The sequence below is a fragment of the Phodopus roborovskii genome, unplaced genomic scaffold (assembly GCF_943737965.1).
Source record: "Phodopus roborovskii unplaced genomic scaffold, PHOROB, whole genome shotgun sequence".
NCBI classification, from domain to species: Eukaryota; Metazoa; Chordata; class Mammalia; order Rodentia; family Cricetidae; genus Phodopus; species Phodopus roborovskii.
The window spans coordinates 5,279,308-5,295,469 of record NW_026126629.1 but is presented as its reverse complement, the minus strand read 5'-3'; the positions used below and the strand labels follow the sequence as shown (position 1 = coordinate 5,295,469).

Below are 16,162 nucleotides of genomic sequence, written 5' to 3'. Positions count from 1 at the left end.
GCATCAAACAAGCAATTTCCCTAAAGAACACGTTTTTATTCCTGCAGCAAATGTTTACTGGGTGCCTGTCCATCCTCAGGCACTATTCTAAGAGTGTGGAGAATAGATGTAAGCAAGACAAACACTGTGAGCACAGGGACAGGAAAATAAATGTGCCCCCCGTGGCCCTGGAGAAATATGAGGCAAGGGGAGTTGTACTACAGGGAGCAGAGTGCAGACTGGAGTTTGTAGTTTAATAGAGGAGGATAACTTATTGTACAATTATCTGCAGGTGTTTTAGCCTATAGTGTGTCAATTTGAGAAAAATCAAAACCACAGAATAGCAAATGTAAAGGCCAAGAAGAAATTTGGAGATCTGAATTATTAGTATATGTTTTGCACAATAACTTGAAAAAGTGAGAAACACCTTTGATTTGGGATACACTGATTTGTTTATTTGTCTGTTTTCTTACAGGATTAACAGCCCTGGGATCTGAAGGGACTTGGTGCATCTGAACCCTAAACTGAGCAGCTGGCCAGCATCAGCATCCTTCTTGTGGTCCACAAAGCACAATGGGAGGCCGAGAGACCCTGCTGGGAGGAAACCAGGCCAGCAGGTGAACCCTTGTGCTTTGGCCAGGGCCTTTTTCAGCCTCACTTTGCCCACATCTGCCTCCTCCTGTGTAGTCTGACCTGTAATGATGTGTACCCGCCCCGGAGCACCTGTCCTTCATTGAAGCTTGAAGCATGAGTACCAGCAGCCACGCATGCCCAGTCCCGGCAGTGCGTGGACACATGACTCACTACCCAGCTGCACCCTACCCGTTACTTTTCCCACCTGTCATCGGAGGACTCTCCCTGCCTCCACTCCACGGTCTCCATGGCCACCCACCTCCCAGTGGATGCAGCACTCCCTCGCCAGCCAGTAAGTACTGAGGGCCTTTGTTCTGGCTTCATGGAAACAGTATGGTAGACAGACTCACTTCCGTTTTGTGGTTTTCTCTCCATCTAGAATTCTACCTGAAATTATGTGGGAAGTAATAAGTGCAGTGATGGTGAAATGCGATTTGCCCTGAAAGGTGAACTTTAGGATTTGGTGCGTGCTCAGTAGTGAAACCACTTGCTCTGTTTTATGAAGTGCACAAAGCTGGTCTCAGAAAAGGCTGAGTTCTCAGAAGGAACTTGCCGCCAGAACATGCATTTTGAAGAGAGAGATGAAACTCTCACTGGTTCTCCTGACGGTGGAGCCTATCTCGTGTGGTTTATCTGTTGGGTATTGTGCTACTGATGCTGCCTGCAGTCCTCAGTTCCCAGACCCCTGCTGTCAACGCGTGTCAGATGGTTTTCTGTGTCCTTACCAACTTTGGTTTCTATTCTGAGTTGCTTCTAACCCAAGAACATTTCTTAAATGATGCATGAGACGTTCTATGAGAAAGGAAAGAGATTCTGAGAGATCTTCAAGCCGTTAGAAAGTATTCATGTTAGATGGTTTTAAAGAGTTCTGTCTGAAGTCGGAGCTGTGACAACAGTGAGCTGGTCTACCTTTGGGGACATTTGTTGTAATCTGGAGCTTGAAGATTTGTTGACTCCTCTGGTGTGGCAGGCATTAGTGATGTTTCATTTTTCCTGTCTAAGAATCAGCAAGACCTCAGTGTAGCCCTCCCTCTTGATGCCTCATGTCTTGCTGCTCTTGAACAAACTCCTGCTAATACTGGTTTGGTTCTCAAAAGTTTATCATTTGAAGTTCTGCCTTAACTTTGTTTTGTGTTGTGTTCATGATGCTCAACTTTCCCTCCTACCTCCTTCACACACGGTAGGAGGAGCTTGTTCCACCTAAAGTAGAGATGGGACCATCACAATTAGCAGGGGTGAATGACAGACAGTTGGGATTTGGCGACAGGGATATGGATCACCACCACGAAAAGATCATGCCTGCTAAATTCTGACCCAGTTGTGATGAATTGCCCAATGTGTTAGATCTGGCGTCAGAGCAAGACCTTGAAAGTCTTTAAAATACTTAGCAAACATCTCTTAGCCTGACACACAGCAGATTACTGTTCTCACACTGGAAGTGAATTTCATTGATGTGACTGAGAAATTAAGAAAATGGGTTTCCTTCCCAAAATCAAATATAGCATTTTAGACTCTCTTGGGCTGCCTGAAGCCCCCAAATTGACCAACAACAACTTCGGGTTACTTCCGGTTCTGGTTTTAAGGAAAATTCAGTGAATATATGTTGTATGGAGGAGAGCAATTGGTATTGCACAATGATGTGTATCAATGAACAGGTACATAGTTCAGCATCATACTCTGCTCCATTTCCCATGATATCTCTAGGCTGGAGTCTTCTAGAGAGGTGGACTTGGCTATGATCAAACCCTTATCTCTATTTTTATAAATGAAAATGTATTGACATGCAAAAAGATCATGTTCAAACATTGCCTAGAGCAGGTTTGGTGCTTAGTAAGACTTTGTAGCCCACAAATCACCTAATATTGCTTTCCTTATATAAAAAGTATACTTACTCTGCTGGGGAAACATGGCATGGATGTATGAGTCAGGCCATTCCAGATCTAACCTCCCCTCTGTCTATTGGTAGCCTCATCTCTGTCCCTGTATGAGCTGAGACATGCCATATCTGAGGCTTCTTTTACCTCTCATACTAATAACACACACAGGGTGCTGTTGCTGTTTACTTGAGCCACATTGGAACTGGGTTTTCTAGAACAAGCTTGAAGAGATGCTGGCAGTTGCATATGACTCAACCTTTTCAAGATAATCCTTTGAAGTTCAAGGAAACAAAAGACTTAATAATGGGCAGGAGATTTCTTTCTATTATTTTGTTTTCAGGACTGCAGGAAAGTACTGAGTGAATGAACCTTGACAAGTAGCTGGAGTAAGGGCAGGTAAAGGAGGTTCGGGCTGGAATCTTCAAATCTGCCTTCCCTCTTGCCCCCAATAGTGCCTTGTTTCTTTTTTTCTTTCTTTCTTTCTTTTTTTTTTCCTTTCTTTTTCTACAGTCAAATCAAGTGAAAATTGCTCAGGTGAAGTTCATTAAGATATTTTTTTGTGTGTATGAGTGATTGCCTGCATATACATCATGCATTCAAGTAGAAAATTCTTTCCAAGTACTTGGGAGGCAGAGATGGTGAGATCTCTGTGAGTTTTAGGCTAGTAACCTGGCATCAATAGTGAGTCTCAAACCAGCTAGGGCTACATATTGAGACTGTGTCTCACAGAGAGGTAGGGAAAGGAAAGAGAGAGGAAAGGGAGGGGAGGGGAAGAGAGGGTTCAGTATTACAAAAATATGTGCCTTACATCCTAAATGAAGAGTGAGATATTTAGAGGTACCCACCGACTCTCCTTTGGCTAAAAAAAAAAATAAGCGTACACTTTTATTTATATCCAAAAATTAATTAAAGAGATGTCCAAGTGCTGTGGAGTCTCAGTGTGCAGCAATGCACGTTCTTGGGTGTCAAGGCAGTGAAGAGGCAGCAGACTGGAGGGAGCAGCAGGCAGTGGCTGCACGGGTGCCGCACTGCATGAAGGGACTTGCTGACATGTCCCTGACACTCTGATTACATCTGTGTTTGCTGCTCAGCCAGAAAGAAGACACTCCCCTTCCCCAGAAATGAGCTTTTGTGTCAGTAGTTTGGGATTGTGAAGACTCCAGAACCTTCCATCCCAAAAGCAAGTAAGAACACCTTCCTTCTGTTTCTTCCTGACCGCACATGTGCCTCAGGCCTCCTACTCCAGGGTGAGCTTGCTGAGCCCCGGTTTGTGCTGCACTGTGTTGTTGCACCCAAGAGTGTCCTTCTAGGGCTTCTGGTCACAGTCTTGGGAGGCTGAGGCAGGGGGATTGAGAACTCAAGCCCACCTTGTTGTTCGTAGTAAGACCTTGATTTTAACAATGCCCAAGCCGTAGTGTGTGGATATGATGCTGTGTTGCATTCTGATAATCCTTAGAGCATGGAGCCAGAACACAGGGAACACGATAAAGGGAACACACATAAGGAGGAAATCACCATGCGCTCAGCACTTCATGGGCCAATCTGAGTCAGTCACGATATTTTTAATAGCGTTCTGGGATGGCTGTCAGACCATGAGCAGAAGTGCAGTTCTACAGATAAACACCATGAAGCTTAGGGAGGAGAGTCCAGAGTTTAACAGCTAGTTAGAGATGGAGTCCAATTCCAGATTGTGGAGCAACTAAGTACATGCCTTTCCCACTGTGTCAGGCGGTGGGGAGAGCCTAACCTTTGGATGGTCCTCTGGGACACCCAGGCATCTCTTTCCATGCTATGCCATGGGATCCTTGGAGATGGTAGATGTTAGGGGATTCTGGAACCTCTTTAGTTCCACAGAAGTCTAGGGGATCAGCTAACAGGAGGGTTGGAGGAACCCTCTGGTGGGAGTACCACAGCATGGAGGAGGGTAGGGTAGCCTTCCAGTGGGAGGAAAGATGTGGGCTGCCAGGCGGTACTCATGAGCTGGAGTCCAGGCTTGCTGTGAGAGTTGGACAGCTGTCTGTCTGTCCGTCTTATTTTCTTTCCTTTTACTGCTGCTTGTTCTGTTTTATTGTGCCCATGAGCTCTTTTATATGTAGTTCAAGGTGGAAAATATTGCTAAGCATTTTGGCTGGGTATCTTTCAGAATGGTCTGGTTAGTTCCACGATCTTCTAGTGAGAGTTCTTTTACCTTATTTCCTGATTGGAAAGTGCTGTCCCCAGCCCGCCAGGAAGATGGGCACTGTGTAAATTCGACAGTGTACAGTTGAGTTAGACTGCAAGAGTCTAACTAGTGTCCACTGGTACTTGTCCCAGAGGTTCCATGCCTCTCTGAAATACATGCACACAGGCAGACTGAACATCACACGTTGATTCAGTAGTCTGGTGCCCTTTGCCCTAGACATATTTCCTTTCTGCTGAGTCACATTTCCCTGAATTTACACAGTAGACACACAACAGGAATCAGGTCAGGTGTCTGGAGAGTGACATACCACTACACTTTCATGGTCCACATCCATGTGGCTTCACAGTGTTACATCTAATAGAAACAAGGTAAAAGAAACATGTAGGCCAGTGGTAACCATTTGGCTCATTTCATTTGATTCAGTTGCTAACTGGTGCAGTCAAAAGCTAACCATGTTTGGGAGAACACACTGTACTCCTTGACTTGAAGGAACCGTTGACTTCCTGTGGACTGGAGCAGTGCATGCATACTGTAATAGTTTGCTCCTCATAAGTAGACAGGTATTCAATACTTCAGTGTCTCTTCCCCCAAACTAAAGGCATCTTGGCATCTATTTGCCAGATCCTGGGTAGGATTGGCATGTAGTCCTTAGCATTGTTCTTGAGAGGAGCTGGGTTCCTGTTAGAGCTTGAACTTTACCCCAAAGAGATCAAGAAGACATGCATATGAATTAGAAACCAAAGGATTATTTTTCTATTTCACCTGCTTTGCTGGGCCTCAGGTCCTAAAGAAGATGCCTAGAGTGAGGGGGGGAGGTGGCATGATCTAAGGGTTGTCAGTGAGTGTATCGAAAAGAATACAACTTCTATAGTCTATAGTTACACCTAGAATTAAATGGGAGAAAGGAGGCATGTGAGCTGGGGTGTGGCTTGAGATTAGGGGTTGAAGATGAAGTTAATAGGCACCAGTCATATGTTCATGGAAGGGCCACAAGTTTCTATTGCCAGAGATGAGACTGTCTCCCTTTTTAACAAGCAGAAACTTTATTCAAGCTCCTGGGGAAATGGTACTTGTCTAAACACTTGACCTCGGGAAAGGACTTTCTTAAAGAATCAGACATTCCATTATAGAATATTATAGTTTCTGTATGGCTTAGTTTATTCAAAGAGATAACTCTTAAAAGTGAGCAAAAATGAAGCTAGACAAATATTAATGTGAACCTGAGTAGACCTTAAGCATTTATAAATCTTGACTGCCAAACATACCTCATTTATCAAGCACATTGTTTATCTAAATGTTGTAGTAGTTTAGGGTTAACTTGTATGGGAGTAGGTGGAGTTATACTATGTGGTTCCATGGTAGCAGAATTTTTTTCCAAAGAATTATTTTTTTAAAGAGGCTGCCATTTAATACATCTCCATCCTTCAAAGCCTGAACAAAGTTTTCCAAAAGAAAAGGCATAAGGAACTCCTATAACATACAGCAAGAATTCTTAAAAAGTTAAAGTAAAAGCACAATTGTAGAAATACGGGAACCCTGACAAGCAGCAATGGTCTTTGTGTGGTTCACTCCAATCAAATTAACTACATTACCCCAAGGACAGCCTAGCCGTAGACGCAGTTTTGTAAGTAGAAGTAACCATCTTCAGGTTTGCCCTAGGAAGGCCTATGTTGGACAGAATGTGTACACAAATAAACAACAAGGATGAGGATAATAGGGAGATGTTTTGGAATTCATTTTAGAATTATTTTTATATAAAGACATTCTGATTACATTTTTAGTTATATTAGAGAGGGATTAAAAAGAACACCTTGGCCCAAGAAAATGGGGCCTGTGAAAAGTTAGATCCACACAGAGCTCTGAAGAGGCTGAGTTTTGAAATGTCCATTGTATGAAAATATTCTGCCTCTGTCAGTTCACCTATCTCTGGCATTTGGGGATTTTAGGTGGACCACGTTCAGGTGGCTCTTGGTGGTGGAGGAGGATAAGAACAGGAACCAGATCTTGGATGTCTTGGACATCTCATAGAAGCTCCACTTATGCTCTGCTCCTGGGGTGAGGTAGCCATGGACTTTCTTTGGCAATTTCTCTGAATATATTCTATCAAACATTGGGGTGATTATTCATAATGTGTTATATTCTGTGGAGATAACTACCAGTAATGCATGTCATAGCTCAAAATAGGTAGAGAGAGGATTTGGAATGCGTTCACCATTCGACGACAACAATAGCAAAATTTTAATGTGATATGGTGGTGCTGATTCTCTCCCCAGGTTGGTCTTTGCACAATGTATACACAAATCAAAACATCATAATGTATACCATAAAAAGTACAAATACTATGTGTCAATTAAAAACAAAATTTAAAAGATAAAATTGGAAGAGAGGGTAACAGTGGGTAAACAAGGATAAAGGGAGAGGAAATGAACCTACTTATGCCTGAATTTGGGCTCTACTGGTGACCTCCAAGGACTTGAAGCCACCCAAACCCATCAGGATAGTCCCACTGGCTCTCTTGCTGCTCTTTTACTTAAATTTGGCCAGGATAATGCCTACTAAATACTTATTTATTTAGTGTACTACATAGCACACCCTTGTCTATCCACAGGAAAGCAGACCCAGACAGCTTCCTGAGGCTGATCAGTCATCAGAGTTGGAATTGTTTTCATCTCATACTCTTGCTCTAATCAAGGCCAGACTTGTCCTCACAGCTCCATGTTTGATGTGGATAATACAAACATATTTACATATATATGTATGTATATACATATATATTACATATACATACACACACAAACACGCACGCGCGCGCGCACACACACACACACACACACACACACACACACACATATAGTCTCACTATGCAGCCAAAGATATATAGTGCCTTAGTGTACTGGAATTAATATACCCACAAGTGAGAAAATGTCTCCAGAAGTTCAACTGTAGGAACGCCTATAGGGAATTACCTTAATTAGCGATTGATGTAGGAGTGTCCAACCCATTTTGGGTGGTACCATCTGAGGACCGGTGGTCCTAGATTCTATAAGGAAGCATTCTGAGCAAGATATGTGCAGCAATCCAGTAAGCATTAACCCATTATGTCCTCTGCATCAGCTCCTTCCTCTGAGTTCCTGCCCTTCTTGAGTTTCTGTCCTGACTTTCTTCAGTGATGGACTAAGATGTGCAAGAATAAGCCAAATAGACACTTCCCTCCCCAACTTGCTTTTGAGTTTCATTATAGCAATGGTAACCATAACTAGAACACTGATCCTTGACACATTGAACTAAGCAATCTTACCCTCTCCAATGTGCCTTTTGTGTAGTAATATAAATCAAGCTTAATATTATTAAAGTCTGCACATATAGCTATCTTCTCCAGTGTACCCCTGAAACCATTAAAAAGCAGTGTAATGTACAGCAGACTGACCATTTGTTAATTTAGTGCTGAGAATATTTTTGCCAAATGCTCAAGTCACATGTAAATTCTTGGTCCGAAATAAAGAGTGTGAGTGTGTTTGAAAGATGAGGACAGTGGTTATCTTCCCAGGGACCAGAGTGGCAGCAGTGAATCCCAGACTTTGCTGCATCTAGGACCTTCCAATCTAATCCAGAGTGCTCACTTGGAAAGGGTCATTGTGTTCAACCAATAGTGTATTTATGTGAATAGTGGGGAGCAAAATTTCAGAAGCTTGAAGATGAGCAGGAAGGGTGCTGCGCTCTCTGGGCACAGTCCTTGAACTTGAATACTTTCTTCCCACTCTGTACACTTCCCCTTCCTTGTAAACCTAGTGTAATGATGGAGTCCTAAAAGACAAGGTAAGAGTCTTGTCAGCTGATCACATGAACTCCTTTTGACAATGGCACAACCACAGGAACCTATGAAATAGTCACATCCTTCTCTGTGCTCTATTTTCATAGTTCGCCACTCCCAACCAAGCTTTTTCATGTCACAGGACAGTCACTCTAGCTTACTTCCCGAAGGGAAAGATTTCTAGATCCACATATATGTTCTTATAAGCCTTTAAATCTACATGGGGCACAAAGCCCAACAACAAATCCTTTTACATTACAGAATTATCCAGGGTGTGGTCTTTTACTTGGCTACTAGAGAAGACCCACTTTCATAAGTAAACATAGCATGATTTGTAACTTTCGATTTGTCACAAAGAGTCTACATCCAAGAAAGACACATGCATTTAATGTGTCTATGTTCAGAGCCAGAGAACTGGGTCAGAGGCCATGCTTTTCCCACTTAGGGACTTCAAGGCTTACGGCTCAATTATCTCTGTTATTGTTAAATGACTTCAGTAATATCTGTAATGATGGATGTTTCTCGGGTGATATGGCTTTGCTTTTATGACTACCAAGCTACTCTCTTGTTAACTGCTTAATGACTATGAAGTCAACCAGTCCAAAAAAAAGACACCTAAAGGGAAAAAGTTAACCTTGACATTTCACACCAGCAAGTGACACTTCAGTGATAACCACATAGTGAAAAGACCGTGCCACTCAGCATATCTGTCTTTGTCATGATATTCCATAGGGCATGAATTTGTGTGTCCTGATGGGACACTCTGAAACTCAATGTGATCCTCTCAGCCTGATTCTATTCCAGTCACTTTTTCCCCAGGAATCTGAAGTAAAGCAAAATTACCAACTCAAATGTGATAGACCACCCTTGATCTTGTTAACATAACTAAGCCTAGATGTCCAAATAGATTTAAGTGTAAATGCTTTTAATGCATTTCATATGCAAATATATATATATTTGGCATATATGTATGTATATGTATATATCCTCAAGAAAAAAGATCCAGCTGAAAATTTAACTGACAAAAGCAGATAATGTAACTATGTATGGAAAATGCAGCTCCTACATGGAGTAGTGTGTTCTTCATGCCATAAGAGAAGGCTGCTACCCCACATTAGCTACACTTTAGTAATGAAAGAAATGCCTATTAAGGTGATTCTGTAAGAGCTGTTTCTATCCACTGAAGTTGCTGATAGCAAGTATTAGAAGGATGACAGGCATGTACCCACATTATGGGGAAAAATTTTTATCTGTATAATAACTTGAAATACCTTAGCTTCTAGGCTTGATTATGTGAGACCAAGGGACCTTGTAGGTAGAATCCTAGAAACATCCTTTACATGGGCATCAGGCTTCATGATTAAAAATGTTTATAGTAGATGCCAGTCAAAGTATAAACCTAGAAACCATCTAAATACCAACAAGGAGATAAGGGTAAAATAGTGGCATATTCAGTAAATTGAATTATTTGGTAGTGAAAATGAAATTGTACTTTAGAGTTGAGATCTAGTGTCGGTGAGAAGGCCCAGTGTGTAAAGGCACTCTCCAGCAAGCCTAATGAGCAGAGTTTTATATGGCATTGGTGTCTTCAGAAAATGAAGACTCAGAGAACACAGCAGCCTGTGGGCTCCTTTCATCTTTGTTTATTTGGGCAAAGTTTAGTGCGAGGTACGGCAGAGAAGCATCCCACTCAACAGAGGACATAATGACATAAAGTTAGAATGTGGGCACTTAGCAAGGCCTGTCTACTTAGATCCCTCTCTTTGTCTTGTGTCCCAGATAAGGACAACACTCTCCCTCAGGCTTATGAGGCCCCTCCCCGGTGAGGATCCAAAACTAGCTACAGGGGAGCACATCCAAGAGGGACCACGGGGATTTATGACTACATCAGAGGGATGTGAGGAGACTAAAGGGGCCTCTCTGTGCATGTTGCTTCCTCAAATGACAATGGGCTGAATATTCTGGGCAACATACACTGTTGAAATATGAAAGAAATTTGATTAGGAAAACTATATTTTAGTAAAAGCATACAACAGTAATGTGACAGCAATAGATATTTCCAGGTGGTACAGGGCTGGATTACAGGGGTAGACATACAGGAGTGATGACGTCTTGAATGAGCCTGTTCATCATCCAGTGGGTGGTGTACTTACATAAACCAAAATGATCACTTACACAGACAGACAGACACAGAGAGGAGAAGTCAGAGACAGAGATAAATCTCTCATTAAAAATGCTTTAAAGTTTCCATCTTAACAGTGATGGTTCAAATACAATATTTAAAAACTATACAAATTATGGTACCTTAAATGTTTCTTGTTTATGAGGAGGCAAAAAAAAAAAAAAATGTGAAAGGTGAAAGGTCCAAAGATCCCCTGAGCTGTGGGGCATCTGTCGCAGCTTGTGGGGGAGGGTAAGAACTGAGTGTTGCTGAGTGTTTCTTTTCTGTGATGACCAGAGGACCAAGAGGCTCACCTATTTGATCTGTGGTTTGCATCTAGTTTTTCTGTGTGATGAGTCTGAGAGAAGACCAGTATCACAGGCATGTTCATTGTCGATAAAAGAAACTGGAGAATTCATTCCTGATAAAAGTTGACTTCTGTCATCACAAAAATCCAACTTTGAAGCATTGGTGGAGAGATGAGCATGCTGACATGGAACTGGAAAAGAAATTCCTACAGTTATAATTAAATATTAACGGTTAGGTATTAGGAAAGCTTAATATTTTATTTTAATGATTTTGTTCATTTTTTAGAATATAACATAATTGTATAATTTCCCTCCTTCCCTCTAAACCCTCCCATATAGCCCTTCTGTTTAATATTTTGTTATTATATGTATATGCTTTTGGGGACATCTGTGTGTGTTTAAGACAAAGTTTGGGAGGTTTGTTGGAACAATTTTTATTGTTTTTGTTTGTTGCTATTGCTATTTATTTATTTATTATTTTTGAAATAGTGAGGATTGAACTCAGGGCCTCAAGCCTGCTAGGCAAGCACTTTCCCCCTGAGGCACATCTAACCCTTGGAAGGTATCATATCTATTTTTATTTCTCGGTTGGGGATGATATTTTTTTTCCTTTTTGTCTTGAGACAAAGTCTCACACGTAGGTTCCATCTGCAGTCTTACGCACATGTGAGGTACACAGACACATGCCCCCATGCTCAGCTATGATGTCTGTGTGGTCCTCACTGAGGACAATGACCAGCTTATTCTTAATTGTGATTTTACTATTTAATGCTTGTTACAGAGTGTAGACAGAGTTTTCTGTCTTGACCACCAGTCAGCTCTGTCCCACCAGCCACTCCCCAAACAACCATATAAAAACTTATTATTGATTATGAATGATTGGTCAATAGCTTAGACATCTCTCCAGCCAGCTCTTAGAACTTAAACGAACCCATTTCTATTAGTCTGTGTGCAGCCCCAAGGCTCATTTACCTCATCTTTGTGTTTCTCATGCTGCTGCTTCTGAGTCTGGCTCACCACTCCTCCAGCTCTGCTCTTCTTCTTCCCAGAGTTCTCTCTGCCCTGAAAATCCTGCCTAGTGATTGACAGGATTATCCCACGGCAACAGAGTAGATATCCTGTCTGCTACATATTTGATAACAAGTTGGGGGGTTAATTAAAGTTGAATTCCATTGAACTCATTCGGTTGAGTTTGCTGAAATAAGTCTCCTACCTGTCAGAATTCTGGTTGGCTGAGAGTTTGGGCATTCCAAACAGATGCCATTTTCCAGGAATCAACCTTTCCTAAAGACTTTTAAAAACTAGTTTTAATCTGAGGCAGAATTTAAGGAGACATTTTTGAGGAGAAAGTTATTCTGTCAGCTTCTCTGAACATTGCCCCAAGCGGATGCTCATGCTCACCTATGGCTTTGTCCTTGTCTGTTTTTGTGTTACTGGCTCCGTCTGAATAGTCTTAGCTATCACATCCACGGGAAGCTACATACATGAGCACACTTATGTTAGCCATGGCAGATACATGATAGTTTTTTTTTTATTTTATTTTATCAGATACCATATTTTTTAGAAAAAGATTTTTATAAGCATTTACAAAATAATTACATGCACAGCTCTTTGAAGTGTAAAGAAATACATATAAATGACAAAAGTATGAAGGAAAGCCATTTGAGACCACTGTACTAAAGTGTGTCTGATGATGTAGTTGCCCTGCACCTAAGAGTCCATCTGGAGAAGAGGGTCCCCACAAGGCATAAGAAATGTTTCTGAAGAAAAGTCAGCGGACCCACAGCACAGTGCAGTTCCCAGGCTCAGTCTGTCTTCAGGACATAAGAGACACTGTGCATCAGAACTTTAGATAACCTGCCTTATAGCAGGATAAGTGCATCCTTTACTGATCAGTGAAAACAAAGTCCTAAGGCATCACACAGCATCTCCAGGTATACCATCCTCAAATGCTCTGAGATCGTCTAAAAAATAAGCATTAATGTGTCAAGACAAATAACTGGTACTCACAGACTGCAGGCAATTATCCCTAAAAACCATTTTCTTTAGCCAAATGTTTGGGAAAGCACAGAGACCATGGACTTCAGACTGTTCCTGAGAAGTAAAGACAAAACCTCCTCTTAGGAGCAGGGCCTAGGCAGTGCATGGAAAAAAACTGAGAGTGAGTTGACAGTGTGTAGAATGAAGACCCTCTGTTGTGGAGGGGCTGCTTCCATGAACAGAAACATGTGGACTCTAGCATTTTTGTGAGTTTGGTACACTCCCTTTAAACTGTGTTGCTTGTTCCTCATGGTCTTCTCCCTGCATACAACCCATGCAATACTCAACGGAACATTCCAGGAAAAACTGGATATCTAGATGATGCCTCATCCCTGGGGCCATGAGGGTGCTGATGTACCGCAGTGGTCTCTGGAATGACATCACAACAGAGTAATGGTCCGTGGGAGGCAAGAAGGTAGTCTGGTTCACAGGACTCAGTAGCTGATGTTGATTCAAACTGCAATAGTCTAATCCTGAGTGGTTTATTTTAGGCATATTCAAACAGCACCATTTTGTGGAAACTCCCTTGGTGTCAATTAACTCTGTGTCACAATAAAGCTTGAGGCATGACTACATCAAAACTTTCTCAAGCACACATGACATCATTCATAAAAATTGTTTCTATAGATGGACTACAAGTAACACCTTCCCAGCACAGCATAAACCAGCATACACCTGTAACTCCAGCTCTCAGGAGGTAGAAGGGAGGAGCAGAAGTTCAAGGTGATCCTCAGCTACATGGGGAGTACCAGACCCTGACTCAAAAAGCAGCAGTAGTTAACTCTTTCCATTAAAACATGTATGAGTGATCAAGTTAGGGTGAATCCCCCAACTCACAGACTAGCACACAGGGACTTGTATTGGTGACCCCCACCGAGTTTCTTATTATCATTGTCAAAGAAATCTATAAACAACCGTTACCAGGAGTTTCTGAGACAGTTACAGACCTGGTGGTTTTTGTGTTGTTCTCCTCTGTGGAAAGGGTTTTTTGGCTAATGAAATGCCAGGATTGGAAGGGTGGAAGAGCCCAAACAGACACAGTTGTCATTGTCTCTGTCACCCACTCCACCAGTGCTCAGGGGTGCTCCTTACTGTAGGAGAAGCCTCCCCTCAAAGCCCCTTCCCTTCCTTGGCCACATCATGGGGAGTTTACATCTCAAAGGATTCCCTCAGTACATTTAGTGTTGTAGTCATCATTTCTGTGGTCACTGGGGATGAGGACATATTCTCACCCCTTCTCCAGGATGTTCTCTCTGATTTTGATAAGTGAAAGAAATAGTCCAAGGAAGAATGCATGTGGCTGATCAGTGTGCATGGGAACAAATGGGCAAGCTCCTTCTAAACCTCTCTGCAGGATGTGCTAACCCAACCTGCATGGGCAAGCAAGGCCTGTCCTTAACTCCATTCATCTTGACCATACAAGGAACTAGAACACTCCCTGACCCAAGAGTTTTGTGCTGCTATGTGACAGCCTCTCCATGTAGTGTAGATACCTATGCTCTATATGACAAAACATGCATTGGCTTATGAAAAAGTAAGTCTTGGAGGAAATTTTCCCTAGGACATCTCTGATTACACAGGAAGGAGCCATGAGACTTCTCACCTGCAGCTTTCTCCTCATGTACAGTGGCCACCACCCCAGAGCATCTGCAGAGAAGAAGTGAGAGCTGCTAAGTGCCCAGACCCACTGTACACATGAAGGATTTACCAAGGACTGTGTGCTTATATGCTCACAATCCAGAATTTCCGTGAGGCTGTGTGTCTGGTACTTACAGGATATGAAGGTAGAATCCACCTAATGTCTTTGTAAGTACCAGAATAGGAAGAAGAAGAAGAAGAAGAAGAAGAAGAAGAAGAAGAAGAAGAAGAAGAAGAAGAAGAAGAAGAAGAAGAAGAAGAAGAAAGTGTTTTGGGTGTAAGTACAGCTGAAAAGCCTGTCAGGGTTAAGTAATGTCTGAGTCAAGCAGTGGAGTACTGTAACCCTGGGGCCTCTCATAAGCTAATTACCCTTCCACATTCCTGCTGCCCTTCTGGAGCGATCTGATTGGTGAACCTCAGTGTAATTGTATTTAAACCACCGTGGGTCATTTATAGGGTTAACTATGCTTTGGGGGACTAGATCCGCAGTAAAGATAGTTGGATGCTGGCCACAGCTGAGATGGCTTTCTCATGTTTAGTATTGAATGGAAAGTAGTGTGCATTGAATGGAAAAAATTCACCCATTCCAAGATTAATGCGTGAGAATGGAAATTTTAGGTGGAAATGAACTTCAGAACCTTCAGCTCCATCTTGTCCTTCACTTGTGTCCTGCTCTCAGTCCGTATGAAGATATTATTTCATAGTGTTACATTCACAAGGAAAAGTCATTTTGTTTGCATTGTCCTTTGCCACCTTGGATGTAGGTGAGGATATGGCTTCCTCCATCCCATAGTATTCCCTTTACACATCACTCCAGGAGATGTTTCTGTTCTGTGCTGTGTCCATATTGGTCACATTGCTTTGCTTTTTAATCTTCTGCCTTGAGTCTCTGACCTGCTCCTTGCAGTGAGGTCCTCCTGTGAACTATGTCTTCCCCTCAACCAGCCCTGTTGTCTTCAGCTAATTGCCTGTTTCCCTGGCTTATTTTATTTGTGTTCTTGGAATCCTAAACTCCTTCCCGAGAACACCTTTTCTCTCCTGCTGAAGTGTGCTGTCCATAAGCAGTGTGAGCATCTGCACACCAGACTGCTCTCCTTATCTGTGAGTGGTTTGTACTGATAACCAATAGTCTAGTTTTGTCTTATTTTTAAAAGTATTTCCAGTGGATAAAAGGGTCAACAGTGGGAGGATTTACTGCTCATTGGTATTGCTTCCATATTGAGTTAAGCCAGGGTGGATCTGACCTTCAAATATCTGAAAACAAGATGAATATTCTTCAAGCTACAGAGGAAAACATGGCTGAAAATGAGATACCTATAAGTAATAAAACAGCCAGGACACCAGCATCAATTTAATGTACCTGTAGCAAGGACCAAAACTTACTACAGAGTCTTCTGTTCTCTGTGGTGATGTCATATGTGGTTGTTCATATTCTGTTCTTTCCCCTACAGTAGGGATTCCAACCAGGGGAACTGCCCTCATGGGCATCTGGAAATGTTTGTGGTTCATGTTGCTATGATAATGCAAGGATGG

The 16,162-nt window shown here is 42.2% G+C and overlaps 1 protein-coding gene across 1 annotated transcript in view; it reads left to right on the top strand.

Annotated features, from left to right (window-relative positions):
• The first annotated feature begins 707 nt into the window (after positions 1 to 707).
• Rarb (retinoic acid receptor beta) overlaps positions 708 to 16,162 on the top strand; it is a 327,357-nt gene continuing 311,902 nt past the window's right edge. Inside the window, exon 1 of the mRNA XM_051206800.1 lies at positions 708 to 904. Coding sequence (XP_051062757.1) covers positions 727 to 904 — 178 coding nt within the window. The 5' untranslated portion in view covers positions 708 to 726. The remainder of the gene's footprint in view (positions 905 to 16,162) is intronic.